This window comes from Cyprinodon tularosa, unplaced genomic scaffold, assembly GCF_016077235.1.
Source record: "Cyprinodon tularosa strain WSP-4 unplaced genomic scaffold, ASM1607723v1 ctg156, whole genome shotgun sequence".
Classification (NCBI taxonomy): Eukaryota; Metazoa; Chordata; class Actinopteri; order Cyprinodontiformes; family Cyprinodontidae; genus Cyprinodon; species Cyprinodon tularosa.
Window position 1 is genome coordinate 971,254 of NW_024038395.1, and position 24,700 is coordinate 995,953.

The window sequence follows — 24,700 nt, forward strand, 5'->3', positions numbered from 1 at the left end:
GGTATAAATCTGCACCAAAGTGCTTTACAGGAAAGACAACAACATCAAATTAACAAAAAAGAATGTGAAACACTGCTTCAATTAAAAGCCGAAGAATAAAAATAAGTTTTAAGAAGCGATTTAAACTGATCCAGGCTGTGGGCGGATTTAATTTGAAGAGGTAACTGGTTCCACAAAATTGGAGCAACAATAGAGAAAGCCCGATCTCCTTTCTTCTTAAGTCGAGTCTGAGGAACTGTCAGTAACAGTTGATTATTAGAGCGTAGACTTCTTGACACAGACTGAAATTTTAAAAGGTCTCTAAGATAAGAAGGAGCTAATCCATTTAAAGGAATAGTACACCCAAAACATGATAAGCCTTCATTTTCTACTCACCCCCATGCTGAACAACACTCTGGAGTACTTTTTTGATATCTCAAATGCATCAGGAGATCTGGGAGGCTTCTTGCTGTCTGCTGACATTCAAATAATGGAGGTCTATGGTGACCGAGACAGAAAGGTCCATAAAAGTCCACAAAAAACGTGTCAATATTCCTCCATACTGCTCGTCCAATGTATTCCAAGTGTCCTGAGTGGGTAGCATCCAGAATTTACTCGAAACGAAGTCATTTAGAATGTTTTTAGAGCATAAACAGTAGTGTATAGGATTTCCTGAAAGCGCGCACATGCGCGCTCACGACGCTACGGAAGCCGGCAGACCAAACCAGATGAAAGTGCGCATTCAGCGTCTGCTCTGCCAATAATGCAAGCGTAGAACAAGAAATGTGCCGTTTACCTGTGCAAAGAAAGAAACAACGAAAGAAAAATGTCTGAGGACTTCAGTGTTGAGGAAGAGCATGAGTTCTTTGCCGAGCTGAATGCGCTGGTTTGGTCTGCCGGCTTCCGTAGCGTCGTGAGCGCGCATGTGCGCGCTTTCAGGAAATCCTATACACTACTGTTTATGCTCTAAAAACATTCTAAATGACTTCGCTTCGAGTAAATTCTGGATGCTACCCACTCAGGACACTTGGAATACATTGGACGAGCAGTATGGAGGAATATTGAAACGTTTTTTGTGGACTTTTATGGACCTTTCTGTCTCGGTCACCATAGACCTCCATTATTTGAATGTCAGCAGACAGCAAGAAGCCTCCCAGATCTCCAGATGCATTTGAGATATCAAAAAAGTACTCCAGAGTGTTGTTCAGCATGGGGGTGAGTAGAAAATGAAGGCTAATCATGTTTTGGGTGTACTATTCCTTTAAGACTTTATAAGTTAATAAGAAAATCTTAAAATCTATTAGATCTAAAATATAATCTAAAAGACAGGCAGCCAATGTAAAGAGGCCAGTATAGGCCTTATATGGACACGGTTCCAGTAATAAGCCGAGCCGCTGCGTTCTGGATCAATTGAAGTCGCTGCATCTGTGATTTATCCATGCCTCTATATAATGGATTGCAATAATCCAACCGGGATGTAATGAAAGCATGGATAAGTCCTTCAAAGTCCTTAAAACAAAAATAGGATTTAATTTTTGCTAAAATCCACAGGTGATAAAAATTTGATCTAACAACAGGTAATTTGAAAATGTAAAAATTTAAAAGTCTCTGTTATAACATCTCAATCAATCTAAACTCTTTGTCCAGTTTAAGTCCAGACGGATGTCCTGTGTTTACTTTCGTCACTGCATCTTCTAACCTAATGATTCAATACCCCATATACCCCGCTGACAGCAAACATCTCAGTAGATTTATGGCTACTATAAAGGAATACCTCTCCTCCAGCCAGTGAAGATCTCCCCTGACCGCATGTTATGGCGATATGTCAAAGGTTGGAAGACAGGAGGTAATAGGTGAGCAGACACATCTGTTTCTCTGTAAACACGTGGAAAAAAGCCCTAGAAAATTTTAGAAAGAAAGAGTTTCTAAATAACAATTGTCAGCAGAATACTGTGTGTGCCGGTGCCCTCTTTTATTACTTTTTCCTGTGGATCCTCATGGTGTTTAAAATAAATATTTCCCTCTATTGTGTAGAATACTCCTTATAAACCACTTTATCTTAAGGCAGCTCTTTCCCTAATTATCTTTCTCTTCTAAATCAAAAAAAGACTTCAATGTCAGAATATCAGACTTTTGTAAAGCTGCATTTAAGAATTCTTACAACATTTTCTTTGCTGTTCTAAATATGACTGTTGAGGGGAAAAGAGAAAACAGTGTTAGTTACACAAGTCAGGATCTTACTGATGGCAACTTCTTCAGATAAAATCAAATGCCCTTGCCCTTAAAAATAAATAGCTTTTCATGCTTCTCTCTTTTTTACCTGTGGTACTTTGAGATCTTTTGATGGAAAGTGCGGTATGAAATAAATGTATTATTATTATCATAATTTGCTTAATGGCAGATAGAATAGGAGGGGGGAAAAAATCACTTTATTGTCCCACAATGGGAAAATTCTGGTGAAAACTGAAAAAAGTGTCTCTACTTGGAATGAATGAGAGAAGCTGAGAGACCCTAAGGATGATAAAGAATAAACAATAAAGCTAAAAAATTCATCCATATTGCATACAGCGGCACAGTAGGTAGCACTGTCACTTTGCACCAACTAGGTCCTCCGTTTGAATTTCCAACATGGGGGGATTCTGCTTTAGGTCTGTCCTCAATTTATACGAATGTGATTGGCTCCAGATATTCTGGATTCCTCCCATAGTCCAACAAATTTAAAAAAAAAAAGAAGATTCCCATAGGTATGTGTGTAGTTAGGATGTTTCTGCTGATGACCCGACAGGGCAAACCACACCTCTTGCACAATAATCACTGGAAATAAGCCCCGCCCCAGCTCCCAGTACAAGCAAAAATATATACCCGGTAATCAGAGGTGGGAAGTAACTACGTGGTCGTGTTTACTTGAGTAAAATTAAGAAAAAAAAGCGCTTTTAGAAGTAGCTGTACATTTTTATCCCTTAAAATTTTACTTAGTTGATATTTGCTATTCTTACTCGCTTCAAATTTCTGGTTTCTCAACCAATCCCATGTACCTGGGGCTATTCAGAGATCAGGCTAAAATAGTAAATAAAAGATAGTGAAGATGGAATTTCAGTTTCCTTTCCTGATATCTATGCATTACCAACTGTAAAGACAGTTTTTAGATGTTTATTTAGGAAAAAAGAGTTTCCTTCTTGATTTTTTGTATTATGCTGATGTTTTCATTTTATTTAAATTTATAATACCAGTATTTTGAATATTAAATCAGAGGTTATGAGGCAACAATTATTCAGTATCTAGGAAGCCATGTCACCAAGCATTTGTTTACTCTTACTTTAGTAATTTCATAGATGACTTCTCTCTACATTCACCTGAATAAAACATGTGAAAATAGTGTTGCTCTTACTTGAGTAAAATATTTGGATACTCTACTGACTGGTGCCTATTATACAGTCAAATGAATGCATAGATAGATGGACATGCAGATGGTTTATTTCAGATTTATGCCCAACAATACCATTAAGAAGTACCTGATCCAAAAATGTGGAGATTAGATTAGATTAGATTCAACTTTATTGTCATTACACATGTACAGGTACAAGGCAAGGAAATGCAGTTTAGGTCTAACCAGAAGTGCAATAGCAGCAAGTGTGGGATAAATAATTGTTCCATAAATACAGGATATGGGTTTTCTACAGAATGAGTATAGAGATTAATTTTATTATAAATAATGAATATAATATATAGATAACAAGTGTTATGAACTAAATTTACAGCTGGATATCTACCGAATATACAGGTCGATATTACTATGAAAAAAAGTTCACCATTTCTCTGGATTTTTTGGAAAAGTTAGGCATAAGTTAGGCAGTTACTGTCGTGACTTCCAGACTGTAAATAAACTGCACATCTGTAACACTGCTCAGTCTGTTGTATGCAACTATTACTCAGCTGTTTCAGCAATAAAGCAATAAACATATCCTCACATCTCATTGATGATTGTAGCAGCTAAACCTACTTTAATAAAACTCTGTTCATATCAATTTTTGCACAATCTATTGTTACTTAGAGTGTTTCAAAAGTGACAGCTTAGCTTTAAATTTATCAAAAGTGTAAAATTAATGAAAGTTTTTAGAGCAAAAACCAATTTTTCTATCCTGACGCTTTTAAACTAAGAAATATTCTCTCTCCATCCTAAAAAAAATACACAGTACGTAACATTATACAGATTTTTCCCAAACTGACTTGATGTGCTTACTGTTGAACTCTTGCTATAGATGTTTTTCAGTACACCAACAAACGCTGAATAAGAGAGAGACTCAAAGCGTTTGATTGCATTTAAAATTCCCCTTCAACAATTCTGCTCAAGGTTATGTAACCCAACACAGAACAATCATTAAAATTAAATCATTCAATTTATAATTGGAGCTTTTTGTCCACTTTCACCAGTTTCTTTCAGGCAAACTGTTTACCTCTGTATGCAGTGTGAAGCCAAAAAGTCAGACTTAGAATATAATGAGTGAAAGAAACATCTGAATTTTATTTTACTGGACATCATTAAAAGCATGAAACACAATCCTTGTTCTCTCCTTTGCCTTCGGACAGGAGAGAATAGCTGGACTTGAATATTTCAACAAAGAAAGAAAAAAAAATCAATGTATAAAAATTAAAAAATGCTTCATGAAAGAGGAGAAATCGAAATTAGGGTGAAAAAAGCTCTTTCTCTATCTCTTTCATTACTATGGGAAGGTTATAACTGAATATGTACTCTGATCATTGCTCTCGGTGTTCCTGTTACTGCGTTCAATCACTCATAAGACTTTAAGCTACTCCAAAATGACTCAAAATATTCTTTTTGAATATTTTTTATTCTGTACCTTTAAATGCCCCTTTAGGCAGCGTAGAGCCTTAAAAGTAGCGAGAAACACTAGTGAAGCGAAAAACTGTTTTACTGCAGGAGTTCCACAGCAGTGTGGTAACCTGGTTTCATCACCAAGCTTTTTCCCCATCCTGCTCTCCATCCAGCTTCCTTCCCTCCTCACCCTCAGTCCCACTGCTAACATATGGCTCTCATTCTTCCCACTCGTCCATCTCCTCTCTGTTCATCTGGTGCTTCCTTCATCATTCTTCTCATTCAGTGCCGATGTTTGTCAAAGGGCCCGTAAAAGTGAAACCAGCAGCTGTCCAAACACTGATCGCCCCCCGCAGTGTTTGTGGGGGGCCATCAGTCTGACACTAACCACCATTTTCCCAGCTGATTTTCTGCTGTTCTAACAGCTCGATGTATTCGCTATTGTTACCATGACACAACACCCTGACAACAGAGGGCCAGGGAAAAAAAGAACAGAAAGCTGTGGAAGATGTGCCAAAGAACAAACAAACTAGAGCTACAGGGAGAGCAGGTAAAACCAGGAGACAATCGAGCAGAGCCAGAAATACCACGAAGGATAAAATTATGTATTGACAGCAAGGAGCTGCAATGTAATACTAAATGTCCAGAATATCTTTCTGTGGTGAAGTAAAAATATAACATTAAGGCATTTCAATGGTTAAAAATAAAATAAAAATTTCCCTACAGACATAAAATATGGGAAAGCTTTTATTCACCTGAAACCTGTGGCCTTCTATATTTAACTCGATCGAATATCTGATTATGATCATGATGAAATAAAATTTCCAATATGTGTAAACTCCAATCTGTCAATCCATTCTGTTGATGTAGATTACTAACAATCCTTTACTTCTAGAATGAAATAGAAACTATAGATTCTATAGTAATTGACCCATAACACCAAAGACTCAGGTTTTAGCTCTCAAAAACCAGTTAATTCCTTCGCGCTATCATAATCCTCATCGCCATGCAGGTAACAAAGACTGGTCAGCCAGGCCAACAATGACTAACGACTCCCCTTTTCAGAGGCATAGGCCGGTATCGGGTATTGCAGGCTAACAAAGACCTCAACGACTCCCCCATTACTAAGGGGCGGACCTGCTCTTCCGGTTCAATTTTCATGTTTTCTAAGCCAAAACAAGGCCTTTTCAAGCTACTGTATAAAGCTTCGAACTCAACACTAATTCAGGCATTTTGAATTGAAAAAGCTTCCTGGATGGGAAGTGAAAAGTCTTCAAACTTGGAAAACAAAGTCCAGTGGATTGTTTTTTAAACTTAACTTTTAACTTAACTTTTAAAAATCCTGCTGATGGCCTTGTCACACCTTGACGTCCCAGAATCTCCTAAAACGCTAGGATACACTAAACTTTCTATGTATTTTTTTTTTTGTTTAGGCGCATACATAGCGTATCCATAACGACTCCAGAACTTATGTCCAATGACAGCCTAACTTATGCATCACACATGGCAGCGTAATGCCCCTTAAATGATGCATTAAATAGCATGAGTTAAAGCTGCTCCCCTGAGTAGCAGCGATGATACCACCCACATAAAAAAGAAACAGAATAAATAAGAAGAAAAAGAAAGAAAGTAGGTCTGCAGTCACACCAGATTCTGCATCATGTCTGCTAGGAAGCTTTTTGGTCATGGCTGTGGGCATGAACGCAGGGAAGATCAATCACACTCACCATCACATTCACCCTATGATGGGGATGCAGTATGGAGAAGTTACCCATAGGTTTTGAATAAACACCACGACTTATGACTTAGACAGATTTATTTAGTCATTTTGTATACACAAGTGTAAACAAAAAGCTATTTTGTTTAGAACAGCTCTCTAGACAATTTCATGTTTTAAAGTGCAGCCTTGATAAGGTAAGCAGCAGTTGTTGTTGAGCTGCTACTACTGCCTCCAGCTCCTGAAGCATTCACTTCTCCTGGCTCGGGAGGACGATGATGACGATGCTGTGAGGGTGATAGTCCCCAGTGTAGCCAACTCAGCGACTTTGTGGCTATACAGGTGCTGGTCATAAAATTAGAATATCATGAAAAAGTAGATTGATTTCAGTAATTCCATTTAAAAAGTGAAACTTGTATATTATATTCATACATTACATACAAACTCATATATTTCAGATGTTTATTTTGTTTAATTTTGATGATTACAAATGACAACAAATGAAAATCTCAAATTCATCATATCAGAAAATTAGAATATTACTGAAGACCAATAAAAACAAAGGATTTATAGAAATGTTGGCCAACTGAAAAGTATGAACATGAAAAGTATGAGCATGTACAGCACTCAGTATTTAGTTGGGCCTCCTTTGGCCTGTATTACTGCAGCAATGCGGCGTGGCATGGAGTCGATCAGTCTGTGGCACTGCTCAGGTGTTATGATAGCCCAGGTTGCTCTAATAGTGGCTTTTAGCTCTTCTGAATTGTTGGGTCTGGTGTATTGCATCTTCTTCTTCACAATACCCCATAGATTTTCTATGGGGTTAAGGTCAGGAGAGTTTGCTGGCCAATTAAGAACAGGGATACCATGGTCCTTCAACCAGGTACTGGTAGCTTTGGCACTGTGTGCAGGTGCCAAGTCCTGTTGGAAAATGAAATCTGCATCTCCAAAAAGTTGGTCAGCTGCAGGAAGCATGAAGTGCTCTAAAACTTCCTGGTATGTGGCTGCGTTGACCCTGGACCTCAGAAAACACAATGGACCAACACCAGCAGATGACATGGCACCCCAAACCATCACTGACTGTGGAAACTTTACACTGGACTTCAAGCAACGTGGATGAAGTGCCTCTCTTCTTTTCCTCCAGACTCTGGGACCTTGATTTCCAAAGGAAATGCAAAATTTACTTTCATCAGAGAACATGACTTTGGACCACTCACAAGCAGTCCAGTCCTGTTTCTCTTTAGCCCAGGCAAGACGCTTCTGACGCTGTCTGTGGTTCAAGAGTGGCTTGACACAAGGAATGCGACAGCAGAAACCCATGTCTTTCATACGTCTGTGTGTGGTGGTTCTTGAAGCACTCACTCCAGCTGCAGTCCACTCTTTGTGAATCTCCCCCACATTTTTGAAGGGGTTTTGTTTCACAATCCTCTCCAGGGTGCGGTTATCTCTCTTGCTTGTACACTTTTTTCGACCACATCTTTTCCTTCCCTTCGCCTCTCTATTAATGTGCTTGGACACTGAGCTCTGTGAACAGCCAGCCTCTTTAGCGATGACCTTTTGTGTCTTGCCCTCCTTGTGTAAGGTGTCGATGGTCGTCTTTTGGACAACTGTCAAGTCAGCAGTCTTCCCCATGATTGTGTAGCCTATAGAACTAGACTGAAAGACCATTTAAAGGCTTTTGCAGGTGGTTTGAGTTAATTAGCTGATTAGAGTGTGGCACCAGGGGCCATCAATTTTGAACCTTTTCACAATATTCTAATTTTCTGATATGATGAATTTGAGATTTTCATTTGTTGTCATTTGTAATCATCAAAATTAAACAAAATAAACATCTGAAATATATGAGTTTGTATGTAATGTATGAATATAATATACAAGTTTCACTGTTTAAATGGAATTACTGAAATCAATCTACTTTTTCATGATATTCTAATTTTATGACCAGCACCTGTATTTAGCGACTTTTCAGACCACTGCAGCGACTCTTTTTCAGAACAGCGACAAATCTAGCGACAATCCTGGTGTCTGCCGTGGGGCACCTCCCCCATCCCAACCCCGTTCTCCCGCTTTCGCAGGAGTCCCTCTCAGCGCTGCAGTCAGAGCCACAGCATGTTTACCCTCAGCTTCCAGGCTACAAATGAACCGTGCGCATGTGCAGGGATTGACGGCGCAGGTTGATCACGCTGAAGTCAGCTCCCTCAGTTGTGAACCTGCCATAGAGAGCCTTGACCAACATGATGATGACCCACTCAAGCACAGACTGCGTGTGTGGAGGGAAATCTTATTAGTTTGAAAAAAAAAAATTACAATAATTACCATTATTTTCTCACATTGTCATTGCTTCTTTGGAGCCTTTTTTTGTTCCATTTAGATTGTTAATTGTTGTTGTTCAAAATGTTAATGTTTTACCATGATTTTTAAGCTCCTTAGTGGACCACTAGGGGAAAAGAAAAAGTAAAAAAAAAAGTTTAAAAAATATATATAATATGCCAATTAGGCAATGACGTCATTCAGCGACTTCTAGCGACTTACAGCACAGCCAATAGCTACTTTCCTCACAGAGGAGTTGGCAACACTGGTAGCCCCCTGGGTTGAAGAGGCTGACGTGGTTGAAGCAGCAGTGGTGCCATCGGCAGGTTTAGCAGCGACACACTATGCTAGAGAAGGTGTGGAAGCTAGAGGGGGCCAGGAGGAGCCAGCTGGGGATGTTTCAGCATTTTGCAGGGAAGCATCTAGAGTGCTCTCCTCATTTTCACCTGCAGAGGGCGGTGCTTCACCTCTAGATGCTGAAGATTGCCTGGGAACAGTCTCAGAGGAGATTCTATTCACACAGAGCTCTTTGTTTTTAACAGCTCGGTATAGCATTAGCCCCTCCAGGCTAACAGCATTGTATTGCTGGACCAGCCAAGACTCCATCAGAATGATGACGCAGCAGTTACATCTCTCCTTTTGAAGAGAGTTTAATTCGGAGATTATCCATTTTGTTTTCCAACGAGCGGTCATTGATGGAAGCGGTGGTCTGTGGGAATCTCTCTTTAGCTTCACAGTTAGCCCCCCTCTGCAGCCTCGCTTTCTCCATTTCGCCCATCTCTTCCCCGTCTGTTATTTTCCGCTGTTGTTTTGTTTACATCCGCCTGTAGCACTCTGCAGCTTTTTTAAACGGTCAAAAATGTCAGTATTAAAAACATTTTGTCACCATAGCTCCAGCAGGCGTTGGCGATCATAGATCCGGGTTTGATGTCTAGTTTGTATCATTTTAAGCGGCATATTTTCAGAAATTGTCGAGAGGAGCTGTTCTTGGCCGCTTAACATATGTCACATTCAGATAACTTAGCTGTAACTCAAGCGAGCATTGACTCTCCATATGTCGACGTGTGCCAGCGTGTTTCAGCGTACTTCAGCACATTTCAGCGTTCCCATAACTTATCCAACGTATGCCAGCGTTTTTGCCAGATTTTCCAGACGTCAGGTCTAAATCGTCAAGGTGTGACAGGGGCTTGACTCTGGTCTACTTTACTTTATCAGTAGATGTAAACATATTCCTGGTTAGGTAACAGCAAACCCATAAATGGAACAAAATATAGAAGAAGTTAATGTATGAATACTGAACAAATCTAGGTACATTTTTAGGTAAAATACTATTTGGCTTTTCTAAAAGTCGTAAGCCCTACCTGTTCAACATAAAATATACAGAAATATAGTATTTTATTTTACTATATATTATCTAAGAGATAAACTAAAATGAAGTACTATTAGTTTCATTCTGTATATTTTAAATCAACAAGAAGTACAAAAAAGGGTATCTAAAGATTACTCTGAAAAGAATAAAAAGGCTCTAAGTGACGTCGACATGTTTATTATCAGTCAGGTTATTCTTGTGAAGCTAGAGCCAACATAACTAGATTGCCATGCCTTTCTATCACCTGATTACATGAAACGAGTCTTAAGTCTTTGCCTTTAAGATCATAGGTCTAAGTCTCAGACTCCAGCCTCTCTCTAAAGTCCCCTACTGTCTCTCTCTCTCATATTGATACGGAAAATGTTAATTTGGCCGATGGCTGAGAGGAGCAGAGAGAAAAGATCTGTATAACATGAGAGAGATTTTTACAGCTACAAGCAAGACTGCGCCTGTCATAAGGCTGTGTTGTCAGAGATTAATTTGTTCTCCGATGCATGAAAGAAACAAGAAGCTCATTTCATCCATATCTAACAGGTGACAAACTTTTCATCATTCAGTCAGTTAAAATGTGACAGGTACAAGTTTGCTTTGCCAATCTTTGATTGGTCTAAAGCATTAATTTGCTAAACTGAAAATTGGTTTATTTTCAAAACAAAATGTTTTTGTGAAATGAAAAAATAAACGTTAAGCAGTGAAAGGTCATTAAAAAGCTGTAGAAATCCAACCCTCTAAAAAGAGCAAGAGAATTTCAATCAACATTTCTATTCATTTTTTCCACCTTATAAATAAAAATGTGCCGTTTGAGAATGCATTAAAAAAATCATACAAGATGTGTTCAAATCAAATTAGTGAAAAGAAATATCTGATTGAATATCTGCTGCTCAAATATGAATTAACTAATTAATTTATGTTAGACATTGGGAGCCTCGCAGTAATAGATTGTCATTAATTATTCAGACTTTATACTTTTCTGAAGCAAAGTCATCGAGATAGAGACAGAAGGTACTGTGCTGCATTTCGGCAACCCATCTTCCTACAAGTTACTTAACAATAAAATTTAATATCCATTAGAGTTGCACCGATACTAGTATCGGGCAGGGTCCCGATCCAGCACTAAAGTGGTGGTATTGGTATCGGCGAGTACCAACAAACGGGACACGATACAATTTTGAGAGCCAAAAGTTTATTCAACTATTGTCACCCATTCCAGGTAGGCAATTAGAAATTTGTACTGGATTCATTTTAAGTCTTTTTCCTGCTTCACGAAGGTAGGCAGCATCTTGACAAAGCCATAATGGCAATTATTTTACATGCAAGTAGTATGCAGTTCTTCATACATACACACACATCAATTTCACCCAGATGGTATAGGTATGATATTGGCCAATACTGCCAGGTATCGGGTGTCGCTATCGGGGCCAAAAAAATGGCTTTGGTGCAACACTACTATCCACTAATAGCCTGTGGGAGGAAGTGAGAGTAAAAAATCATTGAGATAATGACAGAAGTTGCAAGTAGTGTGCAGTTCTTCATATATACACACACACATCAATTTCAAACAGGGTATAGGTATGGTATTGGCCAATACTGCACAGCCAGGTATCGGGTATCGGTCACGCTTATCCCAACCGAGGTCGCCAGTCTATCGCAGGGCAACACAGAGACAAACAGGACAAACAACAATTCATGCACGCACTCACACCTAAGGAGAATTTTGAGAATCAAATTAACCCAACAGTCATGTTTTTGGCCTGTGGGTGGAAGCCGGAGTACCCGGAGAGAACCCACGCATGCTCAGGGAGAACATGCAAACTCCATGCAGAAAGACCCCTGGGTGGGAATCGAACCCGGCACCAAGGCAGCAGTGCTACCCACTGCCTCACATGAGCAGCCCTAAAATTCACTATTGTGACAAATTTCATTGAATAATTGCATATTAGTTTTCAGATATATAAACATAAACTACAGCAAAAAAACAGACACAGAATACCCTATTATTATTCTTAGACCTTAAAGCCACTATGGAGGACCTGTGGATTATTCTGTATTCAACATAGGGAAGATTGTCTTGTCCTGCCTTCCATCCCAATCGTTGCCCTTAAACTGCATGCAGATGTCATGTTTGTCATAGTGTGTCGTGTCGTGCAAGTAGGCATGGTGTCGTCTGCTCCCTCATATGTAATTTGTGTCACGGCTGCTGTCCCGGTGCGACTGCAGGAGCTTAAGGCAACAGCTGTTCTCTGATGCTCAAACTCTAGCAACAGAGACAGATTTCTGCTCCTCTGCGTTTGAGCCTTTCCTCTTCTGTGTTTGCTCAAATCAAACACGGACGTGTGATAAAAGGTCAGATTCTTTTAAAGGGATTTTTTGCTTATGTGATTCTGAGGGTCTGAAATGGTCTGAAAGAAAAACTGTTTATCTATTCATTAAAATAATGTTAATATTTATAACTGCTCTTTGTGAGAGTAAAAAAATCTGACCATAGAGGAAAATTGGACTGATTAAGTTGTTTTTTTTTTGTTTTCTGTAAGTCACCTGCTTAATGTTAATGGGTGTTAAGGCCCAAAAAGGGTCCCAAAAATAAAACATATAAAAAGATTATGAAACCCTCTCAGTCACAGAGAAAAACAAAACAAAAACTATTCTCTTTGAATAAAAGCTTCAACTAGGTCACATGTCGTACATCTATACAACCAATTTTGTCACATTTCCTACTGTTGCTCCTGAGCTAACAGTCAGATGAGAGAGCTGAAGAAAACCTTGTTCCCTGCTCCCTACTCAGGCTTTTATTGTGACATTCCCTTTATTTCATAGTGGTATATCCCTTTAACCTCTCCTGGGAGGTGATTAAAATATATATTTTTAAAGGCTTAAGTTAGCTGAGCTATTTTTTTAGACCTGGATACAGATCTCAACTGGTTTCATTTAAAAAAGTCATGAACCAGTTTGCAATACTGTCCCTACTCAGCTGAAGGCCTAGCAATTCATTATTTGGGGTCTAATAATATTTATACTTATAAAAAAAAAAATCTAGACTAGATTTTTTCCAAAGGTCTTAGTAACAACCTTTAAAAATACCTGCAGTCTTTTATCTATCAGTGAATTTGGTTCATATATTCCACTTCTTATGCCATACTTTTAACTTTTATTTACATAATCTCTTTGAACCTTCCTAATCTTAAAAACCTTTCTTAATAGTGTAAAGTTAGATCAGTTTAATGTTTAGTTTCAGTTCCTGATGCTCTGCATTCTAACCTGTTTATCTGGGTTTTTAACAGATAAACAGATTCCCAAAAACATCAACAGCATCAATGAACGCTAAAATGTGTCCATGAAGCTTCCACTGACACATGTTTTCTTTTAAAACAAATCTCTTAGCTTCACATTACTGAGGGACATTCCAGTCATTTAGTTTTTTGTACCACTGCGGTTTTTGTTTTCTCGTGCTCGGTGGACCTGTACGTCTGTCCTCAGCCGTCCATCAGTCAGTTCCCACAGGGACGCATAAGGAGGCCGGCAGCAGCTAAGTAATATTAACACAGAAAACCCAAACCAGGGACATATAGGATATCTAATATCTTGTGGCATTACTGAGCTTTTTGCTTTCCTCATAAACTGTTTTTTAGATGTGTTGCCTAATTTGTAGCTGTAATTAACCTTCCAGCTTCCTTATGCACAAGCATAATCAACATCCTTCAGCTTCTTCTTACTGCCTGTCCCAAAGTCAAATAATTCCTTTGTTTTTGCCTTTTCAACTGAACAGGGTCCCCCAAGGGAATGTTTGTTTAATAGCAGGGAGCAGCGGCTCCATGCTTTGATTCTCAGCCTTCCTGTGAGCTGCCAAGAGGAAGGAGAGAGGAAGAGCTTCCATGTGCTTAAAACAGGGGAGGTTTGAATCAACTATGGAATAACATAGCTCGGTTTATTTTCAGGGTTTATACAGGAATGAGCAACTATAATTTAATGCTCCTTTAATGCTCTGAGAAATAATTTTAATGCCATCAACAAGTACTCATGACTGTCATATATACACGGCAAATTCCTTCTTCATCTTTACCGTCGACAGGCTGCAATTCCTCGATTTCCAGCCGCTTTTGTTGAAATTAGCATTTTCCCATTCTCAAGCCTTTTCTCCGCCTCAAGCTTCTTTTCCGAACATATGGCTTTATGATCAGCTGGAAGCAGTTTCGCGCAAATATGCAAACATATCGCCATATAATATATGGCGATATGTTTGCAAATATATATATCGTTTAATAAACAGTTTTTTATTCTAAATGAAGCATTTTAAATGCCATTAATAATCACATTTAATGAATTTTAATGCTAATTCTACGGAAGAGGATTAGGGCCACTGAAAAAAAAAAAAGTTAACTGATTTTTACATTTTATTTCAGTTTAACATGGGAAAAAAAGTCCGAATTCTGACATTAAACTCAGAATTCTGACTTTAATCTCAGAATTCTGACTTTTTTCTCAGAATTCTGACATTAAACTCAGAATTCTGACTTTAATCTCAGAATTCTGACTTTTTTCTCAGAATTCTGACATTAAACTCAGAATTCTGACTTTAATCTCAGAATTCTGACTTTTTTCTCAGAATTCTGACTTTAATCTCAGAATTTTGGATCTTAATGTAGATGGGCACCATGAAGGAAGAGATGTGGGAGCACTCAGGTTCACTGACAAAGATGTGAGAGAGCTAGTCTCTAAAACAGACATGGCTATGGCTTGACGCTAACATGTTTGTTATCTGTCAGAATTCTCAGAAAAAAGTCAGAATTCTGAGATTAAAGTCAGAATTCTTACTTTTTCCCCATACTATACTGAAATAAAATAAAAAAAAATCAGTTAACATTGCTGATTTTAAGAACAGGAAAGATTGAAATTAAATCTCTTGATTTAATTTCCTCTTTTCAGTATTCAGTCTCCAGGTAAGATTACCTTTAACCCATCTCAGAATGATACATTTTCCAGGAATAAGAAGCTAGGAAATTCTTGTTGATTTAATGGCTAAAAAGCAAATAACTACTAGCTTGGTCATGCCAAACATTTCTCATGTTTTCTTTCTATTGTACAGCAGCATCTCACTGGAGCAATTATGTAATTATGTGAGCCATTCACAAGAGTTTTGCAGGTACTTAGTCCAAAAGCAAACTTTAAATTACCTTTAATTACTTCCAGGAATGTCTCAGAAAAATTCAACTGCTGAGAATATGTGACCAAAGCACAAGATTATTTATATATGCAGAGTACTTTCAGCCGACTTGTTGGAAAAGTGTTTTATGTACCTGTCAACAGCAAAAGTCTTCCTTCATTATCATTTTAGAGACAAACATTAGGTTCCTACCAGCAGGGGCAAGACCAGGTCAGCAAAGTAAACAAAAGCTGCTCCAAGTGTGAATCCCACAGCCACTGGTACGAAGGCAAACGAGCCGTACTTCCCAGAATCCTCTGCCATGTCGATCGCTGGAGCCAGTAATGACCAGTAGGAAGCGGCCAACATTACCTAAATGTGAAAGAAAAGAGGAGAGAAAGGGAAAAATATCATTTATTACTCTGGAGTTGGATGAAGAAGCACATTTTAAACTTCCCATCCAATGTGCATCATTTCTAAAAATGTCTTTTCTGCCTTTATCATTTGCTGCTTCATGGACCACCAGCACTAAACAACACAGGGGGTAATACAAATGAACTCTTTTCTAAAAAGTTATAAACATTATATTACTGAATTAATCAACATATTTCTATTCATTTTATATGTTACAGACCATCTAACATTGCTACTATGCTAATGCTGTTTCATGTACTGATGCCTACATTCAAAGTCCTGTCTTGTAATACAGTTATAAAATGTGTTTAGAGCCATCCAGATATGTTTGGTTTGAACATAGATGTGTATATTAATAATTCATCTAAACATATGGCAACTCTTTAAATGTGAAATGCATAAGACCAATTGGACATGGACAAATTGGACAAAAATGTTCAGTATCTGGAAAAAAAATCTAAGTATTTAGATCATTTTGAACAATACAAAAAACAAATGTATCCATATTTATTGTTTGTTTTCTCTTTTTGAACTATGTTTCGCTCCATTTTCTTTTTGAAAAACTTCTGACCAGCTGCAAAGGATAAAGAGCATGTAATACTTAAAAGCCAAGAAGTAATAAAGGTTCTACTTTTAGGTTCTGTTTTTAACATATCTGAACAAAAATGCTGTAGTGAACTTTATAATTTATGTATTTGAGATTGCTCTGCTCCTCTAACAGGAGCTTTCTTACACAATTTAACAGCAGGGAACATAGAAGACATTAGCAGCCAATCCTGCAAATGAAAAGCAATTTCAGCATATTGTTAGACTGCAACCAATATAGCGCTTAAACCCAATTTAACAAGCTAGCTTCAGGCAATCATTTGGTATAACAATGCCTAACTTGATTGGACATGGTTTAGTAGAATTCTGGGAACTGAAAACCGGTTTTACTCCAATCAGATTTGTGTCAAGCTGCCAAGAGTGGGCACCAATCAGATTCTTACAATGAGACGATGAGACTGGTTCACTTTCCAGGGCTGCCGGCCAGTTTCCATTTTTTCACATTGGAAAAGCCATGATGTTTTAATGATGGTAGAAACTAAAGGAAGGATTAATTCTGTTGTTTTGAATGGTGCATGTAAATAAAGGTTTGTCTTTGTGCTAAGAATAAGGATTATGTGTTGTTTTTTGTTTTTATTCCTAGGGGCCTTGGTTTTTAAAATGGTTAGAATCTTTGGTCTAGCTGTGATTATCTAAAGTCACTATAAGGAAGTTTGCTGAATAAATACAATATTCCAGAAATATCTGCATTTAGACTATTTACCGGAGAACTGAATTCTAAAGAAAGAAATAATAGGACTTAAATTAATGTTTATAATTGTGTTTTCCTATAGAGAACCATGTAGGAAATAAACTCATTGCTTTCTTGCAGTTTTATCCCCAGGGATGATAAGGATCTACTAATGACAAGCTCTTTTATGTCATTACCAGTTAATTGTGTTAAACTCTGTTATGTGACTAAAATGTCTTTAAGTTAATTAATTAAACTTTCAATTAGTTTTTATTTTGTAATCCATGACTTCTTATTTCTTCTCAGTATAAAATGAAAGGATACAGAGGCCTATTTATTTAAGCCACTAATTCAAATTTCCTACTTACTATTTCATTATTGAAATTTATTTTTGAAAAGCAAAGTTTGTGTAATGGGTTATAATTCATTTTCTTTAAGCGTCAAAGCCTCATCCTACCTTTGTCATGGTGAATATTTTGTTATCGGGAAGTTTTATTTCTTCCATCTCGCTCATCTATCATCTTTTTCTGACCTCTAATTTGAAAGAGGAAGCTAATATCCTGAATTTTAGTGCTTTTCACTGCAAAAACGATCTAGAAATAAGTAAAATGTTCTTAAATTAAGTGCATTCACTCTGAATTTGAGTAGGTAAATGAGATAGTTTGCCAATGGAATGAGTAATTTTACTCTTAAAATAAGATAATTAGATAAAATGCACTTGAAATAAGACAATGCAATTGTATTTTCTTATTTTAAGTGTAAATTGTCTTGTTCCATTGGCAAAATGTCTATTTTACCTCCTCAAGAAGAAATGCACTTACTTTAAGAAAAAAATGACTTATCTAGATTTAGATTTTTTGCAGTGTTTTAAGTCAGGAGATTTGACCAAATCGCTTTACACTACATTCAGTCATTCAACCTTTCAGGCACACACTCACACACTGATGGTGGTAAACTACATGGTAGCCATATCTGCCCTGGGTCTCACTGACAGGGGCGAGGCTGCCTTACACCAGCACCATCGGGCAACTCTGGTCATCATCAGTAGGCAATGCAGGTGAAATGTATTGCCCAAGGACACGACGACACTGAAAGCCAGAGCCGGGGCTTGAATCGTCATATTTCTAAGTAAAAAGTGGATAAACTAAAGACATTATTCAAATGTCTGATATATGGTTGTGTTATAAATCAGTGAGAAAAGAAGCCCTAATCATAATTGGGGCTGGTTTAAAAAAAATTAATTCTTAAAATTGATTCATATACCGATTTTTAAAAAAAATATATTTTCCATTGTTCTTACAGCACCCATTAACTTCCATTACGTTATTCATTAGCTTTTCAAACTTAGTATAATACTAGTCTAAATATGTTGCATAAATATACAGTCATGCCATTCAGGCAACAGGAAAATAATGTTCTAACTTCAATTTGAGATCAGAAAAAATCAGTTCAATAGAATTGGAATTGTTTTAATTTTTTCTTTAATTAACACCCAGCAAGTCACTAAGCAATGCCTGTTAAGTTGAACAAGTCCATCGATTTTCATTATAAATTGGTTGATTGTAAAAAAATAAAAATGTGCCTCTATTAACAACAAACTAATTCAAGTCCGTTCCAAACTTTCCATCTTTTATTCCATAAAAAAACAATAGGTCCAAACCTACATAGCAACTGGTCTAGTCCAAAACCTGCTGATGCTTTACATCCAGAGATGGCAAAAGTACTCACTTTCCGTACTTGAGTAAAAGTACAGATACTTGTGTTAAAAAATATTGGTTAAAATAATGGTTATTGAGTCAGATATGTGGCGGTAATGTTTGATTTATCTAAAGGTTTTTATCTGTTACTGTGTAAATGGGTTTGGCTGGAATTTAAGGACAGATTCTAATAGATCTGCAGAGTGGGGACTATAAATGTGATAGGATTTTTATTTTTGTATTGCTATTTTGCACAATATGCTTAACTAAGAAATTGTTTTTCATTGAATATTAGAGATTTTGCAGATATATTTTGTAGATACATTGTTTAGATTTACTTATATATTTCTAACCCTTTTATAGAATAGAATAGAAAATCCCTTTATTGTCCCACAATGGGCAAATTTACAGCAGCAGAAAGATTATTGAAAATGGTCACACAAATGAGGACCTTAGAAAAATGTATAAGAATAACATAATAGGGAAGAGTTAAAATATAAAAAATAAAATTCTGTAAAGTGTTTTAACAATATAAAACTGGATAATAAATAACCAATATGCAGCTATGGACATTTTTACAGTAATGGATATTTGAAAATAGCAGCAACATCAGAGATGTGCAGAATGACAGCAGCAGGATGTTATTTAACTGACTAAGGTTTCTATCATTACATTTGATTTGATTTGTTCCTGCTCCCGGTGGTTGGAACCTTTATTCCACTCTGGATTCTTGTGAGTGTAGTCTTTGTTCATTTTAACTTTTTTTAAAATAAATAAATAAACAAACAGTTTTGAAAACCTCGGTATTCATTCTTTTCCTGCTTTGTGTGTCAACTTTCACGGTTGCTAAGCAACAGAGCATACGGCGGTAAAACCCGCTGAAGGGTGGACCTGTTCGAATTTACAGCCAAAACTCTTCCGGCCTCCTTATTTTCAAGGACTTCGAAGGATCCAGTCTAGGTAGACCGCGTCCTTGGAGGATGCAGCCCAGGTTTTCGAACAGAGCCTCTGATTAAGAACAGGGCTGCCCGCACTGACGCGGCTCAGGGATTACGTCACACGCAGCGTCGAAAAAATCAGGACATTTCCTCACTTTCTAAAAAAAACCGGGACGCCCGGGACAGGACGTGAAATACGGATATGTCCCGGGAAATACGGACGTTTGGTCACCCTATTCAAAACTAAAGTAACGAGCCAATTTTTTAAAATGTAAGGAGTAGAAAGTACAGATATTTGTGTAAAAATGTAAGGAGTAGAAGTAAAAAGTCGCCATAAAAATAAGTAGTAAAGTAAAAATATCAGAAAAATCTACTTGAGTACAGTAACGAAGTACAAATACCATCTCTGTTCACATCCCATAAGACATCATTATTTCAACGGAAGCTTTAGTGTTTATCTGAAAGCGTGTTTTAAACTTCAGTTGTTTTCAGAACTTGACCTCATAGCACTCAGATTACTCAGTCTAAAATCACAAACGGATTATTTTATCTTTAAATTCAGTCTTTGCAATACTTGTTTTTGTGCGTCTGCAAATCTGCTCTCCAATTTGCAGTTTATTATGCCCTTCTGTTCCAGTTAAGGCATGAAGGGCTGCATTTTAATGGAGGGGGTAGCATGTGTCTGTTTGTATGGCTTTTTAATGTTGGAAACAATTTTTTTTGGGAATAGAGAGATTCATTTGTTTCAAAATATACCCTTCTTGAATTTCAATTCTTATTTACAAGCCTTGTTTTGGGGTTTGTTTAACATCCTTTGCAGCTAACAAACTACAGGCCCTTTTCAAAGTATGAAATTTCATTAAACAGTCTCTTAAGAAAACCTTAAAATCTCCATTTACGTCCAACTTTTCTCCTTTAGTTTTTACAACTGGCCAAATAATGGGGGTGCCTGCTCTTAAAAAATATAACATTCTACCAATGCATTATTAATAACTACTGGCTATAGTGTTTTAATATAAATCTATTGCTACAAGTGTTGTATTAAAGCCTGTTCTAGAGTTGAAATGAGAATATAGCTGCGTCTATTATATTTGGATATGCTGACATTTTCCAGGTGCCGGATGTAATAAGCACCGTCTGAGTTTCTCTGCCTAAAATTAGCATTAGTATTCAACAGCATATCTATGACAAATGCAATGTGTAATGGAGGAATGCAAAGTTGCACGAGTCTGAGAGAAAAAATCCAAGATTATGTCTGATGAATTGGTTACCGGCATGAACATAGCAGCTAAATTATCTACAGTCATGAGCGTGAGATTTTAGACAGAGAAATCTTACTCTTAGAACCTGTATTTTTGCTTTAAAGAGGAAAACTTTACTTTTATGAGACATGATCAGATTAAATGCAATCGATTAAAAAGGCAGTGAAAGTTGACAGAAATGTAAAAACTATCATTTGCACTCTGTTTAAAGTTTAGACGCCCCCTAAACATAGAGCAGGTGGTATGAGTCTTAAGACCAACAGAAGAATATAACCTGTTTCTGAACTGGAGAGCTCCATGAGTGAAAAAATGCTGCATCCAAGAAGCAAAGAACAGTTTAATCACAGATCATCCTGCCCAGTAGCTATTAGACCAATATAAATCACTGCTCCTCCAATTTTTGGTTTTCAGTTGCCAGACTATGAAACACACATAATTTGTTGTAATATTCTATATATTGATTTAAAAAAAAGTATTTTGTGTTGCATTCACTGTATTGCAAATTCTGCTCAGATTTATTTCTAGGAACAGCAAAGATGCTGCGCAGAACTCTCAAGCTCCCAGGCCCCTGGTAGAGGACCTGAGCTTGGAGGAAAAAAAGGCGGAGACCGCCCGCGGTGGGTGAGGACAAGTTTTATATATATATATATATATACACTCACCGGTCACTTTATTAGGTAAACCTGTCCAACTGCTCGTTAACACTTAATTTCAAAGCAGCCAATCACATGGCGGCAACTCAGTGCATTTAGGCATGTAGACATGGTCAAGACAATCTCCTGCAGTTCAAGCCGAGCATCAGTATGGGGAAGAAAGGTGATTTGAGTGACTTTGAACGTGGCATGATTGTTGGTGCCAGAAGGGCTGGTCTGAGTATTTCAGAAACTGCTGATCTACTGGGATTTTCACGCACAACCATCTCTAGGGTTTACAGAGAATGGTCCGAAAAAGAAAAAACATCCAGTGAACGGCAGTTCTGAGGGCGGAAATGCCTTGTTGATGCCAGAGGGCAGAGGAGAATGGCCAGACTGGTTGGAGTTGATAGAAGGGCAACAGTGGATCAAATAACCACCCGTTACAACCAAGGTGGGCAGAAGAGCATCTCTGAATGCACAGTACGTCGAACTTTGAGGCAGATGGGCTACAGCAGCAGAAGACCACACCGGGTGCCACTCCTTTCAGCTAAGAACAGGAAACTGAGGCTACAATTTGCACAAGCTCATCGAAATTGGACAATAGAAGATTGGAAATACGTTGCCTGGTCTGATGAGTCTCGATTTCTGCTGCGACATTCGGATGGTAGGGTCAGAATTTGGCGTCTACAACATGAAGGCATGGATCCATCCTGCCTTGTATCAACGGTTCAGGCTGGTGGTGGTGGTGTCATGGTGTGGGGAATATTTTCTTGGCACTCTTTGGGCCCCTTGGTACCAATTGAGCATCGTTGCAACGCCACAGCCTACCTGAGTATTGTTGCTGACCATGTCCATCCCTTTATGATCACAATGTACCCAACTTCTGATGGCTACTTTCAGCAGGATAATGCGCCATGTCATAAAGCTGGAATCATCTCAGACTGGTTTCTTGAACATGACAATGAGTTCACTGTACTCAAATGGCCTCCACAGTCACCAGATCTCAATCCAATAGAGCATCTTTGGGATGTGGTGGAATGGGAGATTCGCATCATGGATGTGCAGCCGACAAATCTGCGGCAACTGTGTGATGCCATCATGTCAATATGGACCAAACTCCCTGAGGAATGCTTCCAGCACCTTGTTGAATCTATGCCACGAAGAATTGAGGCAGTTCTGAAGGCAAAAGGGGGTCCAACCCGTTACTAGCATGGGGTACCTAATAAAGTGGCCGGTGAGTGTATATATATATATATATATATATATATATATATATATACATACATATATATATATATATATATATATATATACATACATATATATATATATATATATATATATATGTATATATATATATATATATGTAATTTTGACTTTCATAAGGGTGTACTGTACATCATCTATATAGGTATCAGAAAATGTACTGATTAAGCACATTTGTATCCGTCTGATCCGTGAATCTGGGCAGATATTAGCAACCATGTATATTTCAATGAAGCCCTTTTTTTTTTTTTTTTTTTTTTTTTTTTTAAGGGGGTGAGAAGAGGATCAGTCATGTGAAACCAATTGTGACGCAGCCAAAGATTGCGGCTGTTTATCTGACGGACAGAGGGAATCTCAAGACTATTGTTGCTTCTTAATGGTGTGCAAAAAGGAAGCAAATATATACTATTGTTAAATATTGATTTTTTTAACTATAACAGAAATATGAGTAAATATTAATATTGGCCTATATTTTCATATTGATAACTACCTAATTTTCAGTGTAGAAGCTTTTTATGTAGTGATGTCTGAAACTATATGCTTCCATTTGTCTGTATGATTTGCCAATGACACCTGGATGCCTCACTGTGAGACAATAAAAGGGATTATTATTTTGTAACACAAAGCATGACAGTAAAACGGTGAACTATTATGTTTTATAGAATGTGAAGAAAATAAAACAAACCATTAGAAATTACCTCTTAAGCTGGTGGAACCTAATATTCAGAAAATAAAAGGCAACAATCACTCCCAGCTGGGTTTAGTAGAAAAAGTAAGAATTTCCCCAGGGGATGTGAAGACCTCTACAGGCACTGGACTCAAGGTATTTCTATCCCTGTTTGTCGCCTTTCATTCTATTTTCTCTTTTCGGAGCTAATGCTAATGATGTCCCTCTGTGTTCATTTGAAACGGGGGGTTTTGATAAAACATAAGTACATTGCTCTGCTGGAGAGAGAAGAGGCCGGACCGCATTGTGGAAACAGACAAAATGAGGTTCAATCCAATTGAAACACACTTTTTGACTGCTTCAATAAATCAGGAACACCTTGTTATGTCTGAGCTGCTGCTTCAAAAAAAAAAGATGCACATTTAAAGTGGAACTAGAGAAAGAAAATGAGTGGGAAGACTAAATTTATGTCGTACTGCCTAAATCAGTGTGGATCTATACCAATCAGTAAGCAAATATTTAACACCGCAGTGGCTTTTCTACTTTTTATTTTGTATTTAGACCCCAAAATGGCAGAGTGTCTACCCACCGACTTTACTTTGTCTCCCCTTTTTGTGTAGTACTTTAAATGAGCAGCAACTAATGATTAGCATTTTCTTTTTGAATAAACAAGTCTTAATCAATTAAATGTATCAAAAGAAACGGTGCAGAGAGACATCCACAGTGGTTCATAAATATGCCAAACGTATTTCTGAAGCATTGTTTCTCTGTTTGGAAAATGTCAACTCAATCATCAGCGGGATATTTCCTAAGATATGCCTTAATGGGATACATACAGATGTTATAAAAAAAAAAAAAAAACGAAGACGAAAGGCAGAATCAATGCTTCCACCATCAACACCACTCTTCCAAACACCATGGGGTGCTGTGGTCTTACAAAAGAGAGCAATCATGTGGGTGCAGCATAATCAATGCTGTAATCAGTAAACACCAAGCTAGGCAGGAGGCTCCATCGGAGCGATAGGTGTCCATTTCAGAAATTAACTACGAGCGCTATATAGAATGTTAATTGCAAGATTGGTCGAGAGTTTCTGCTGTAGCAAAGGAACATATAACCAAAAATAAGACATTTTATTTGGGAAAATTTACCCCAAGGGCTAACAATTTATATTATACAATTTATAAACATTCTTTTTCAT

General features: G+C 37.6%; 1 protein-coding gene across 2 annotated transcripts in view; it reads right to left on the reverse strand.

Moving 5' to 3' along the window:
- The window catches only part of LOC119780150 (zinc transporter ZIP11-like), a 241,477-nt gene that overhangs the window by 169,470 nt on the left and 47,307 nt on the right, over positions 1 to 24,700 (reverse strand). For both annotated transcript variants that reach the window (XM_038280061.1, XM_038280060.1), the window contains exon 4: positions 15,560 to 15,718. In XM_038280061.1, coding sequence (XP_038135989.1) covers positions 15,560 to 15,718 — 159 coding nt within the window. The remainder of the gene's footprint in view (positions 1 to 15,559; positions 15,719 to 24,700) is intronic.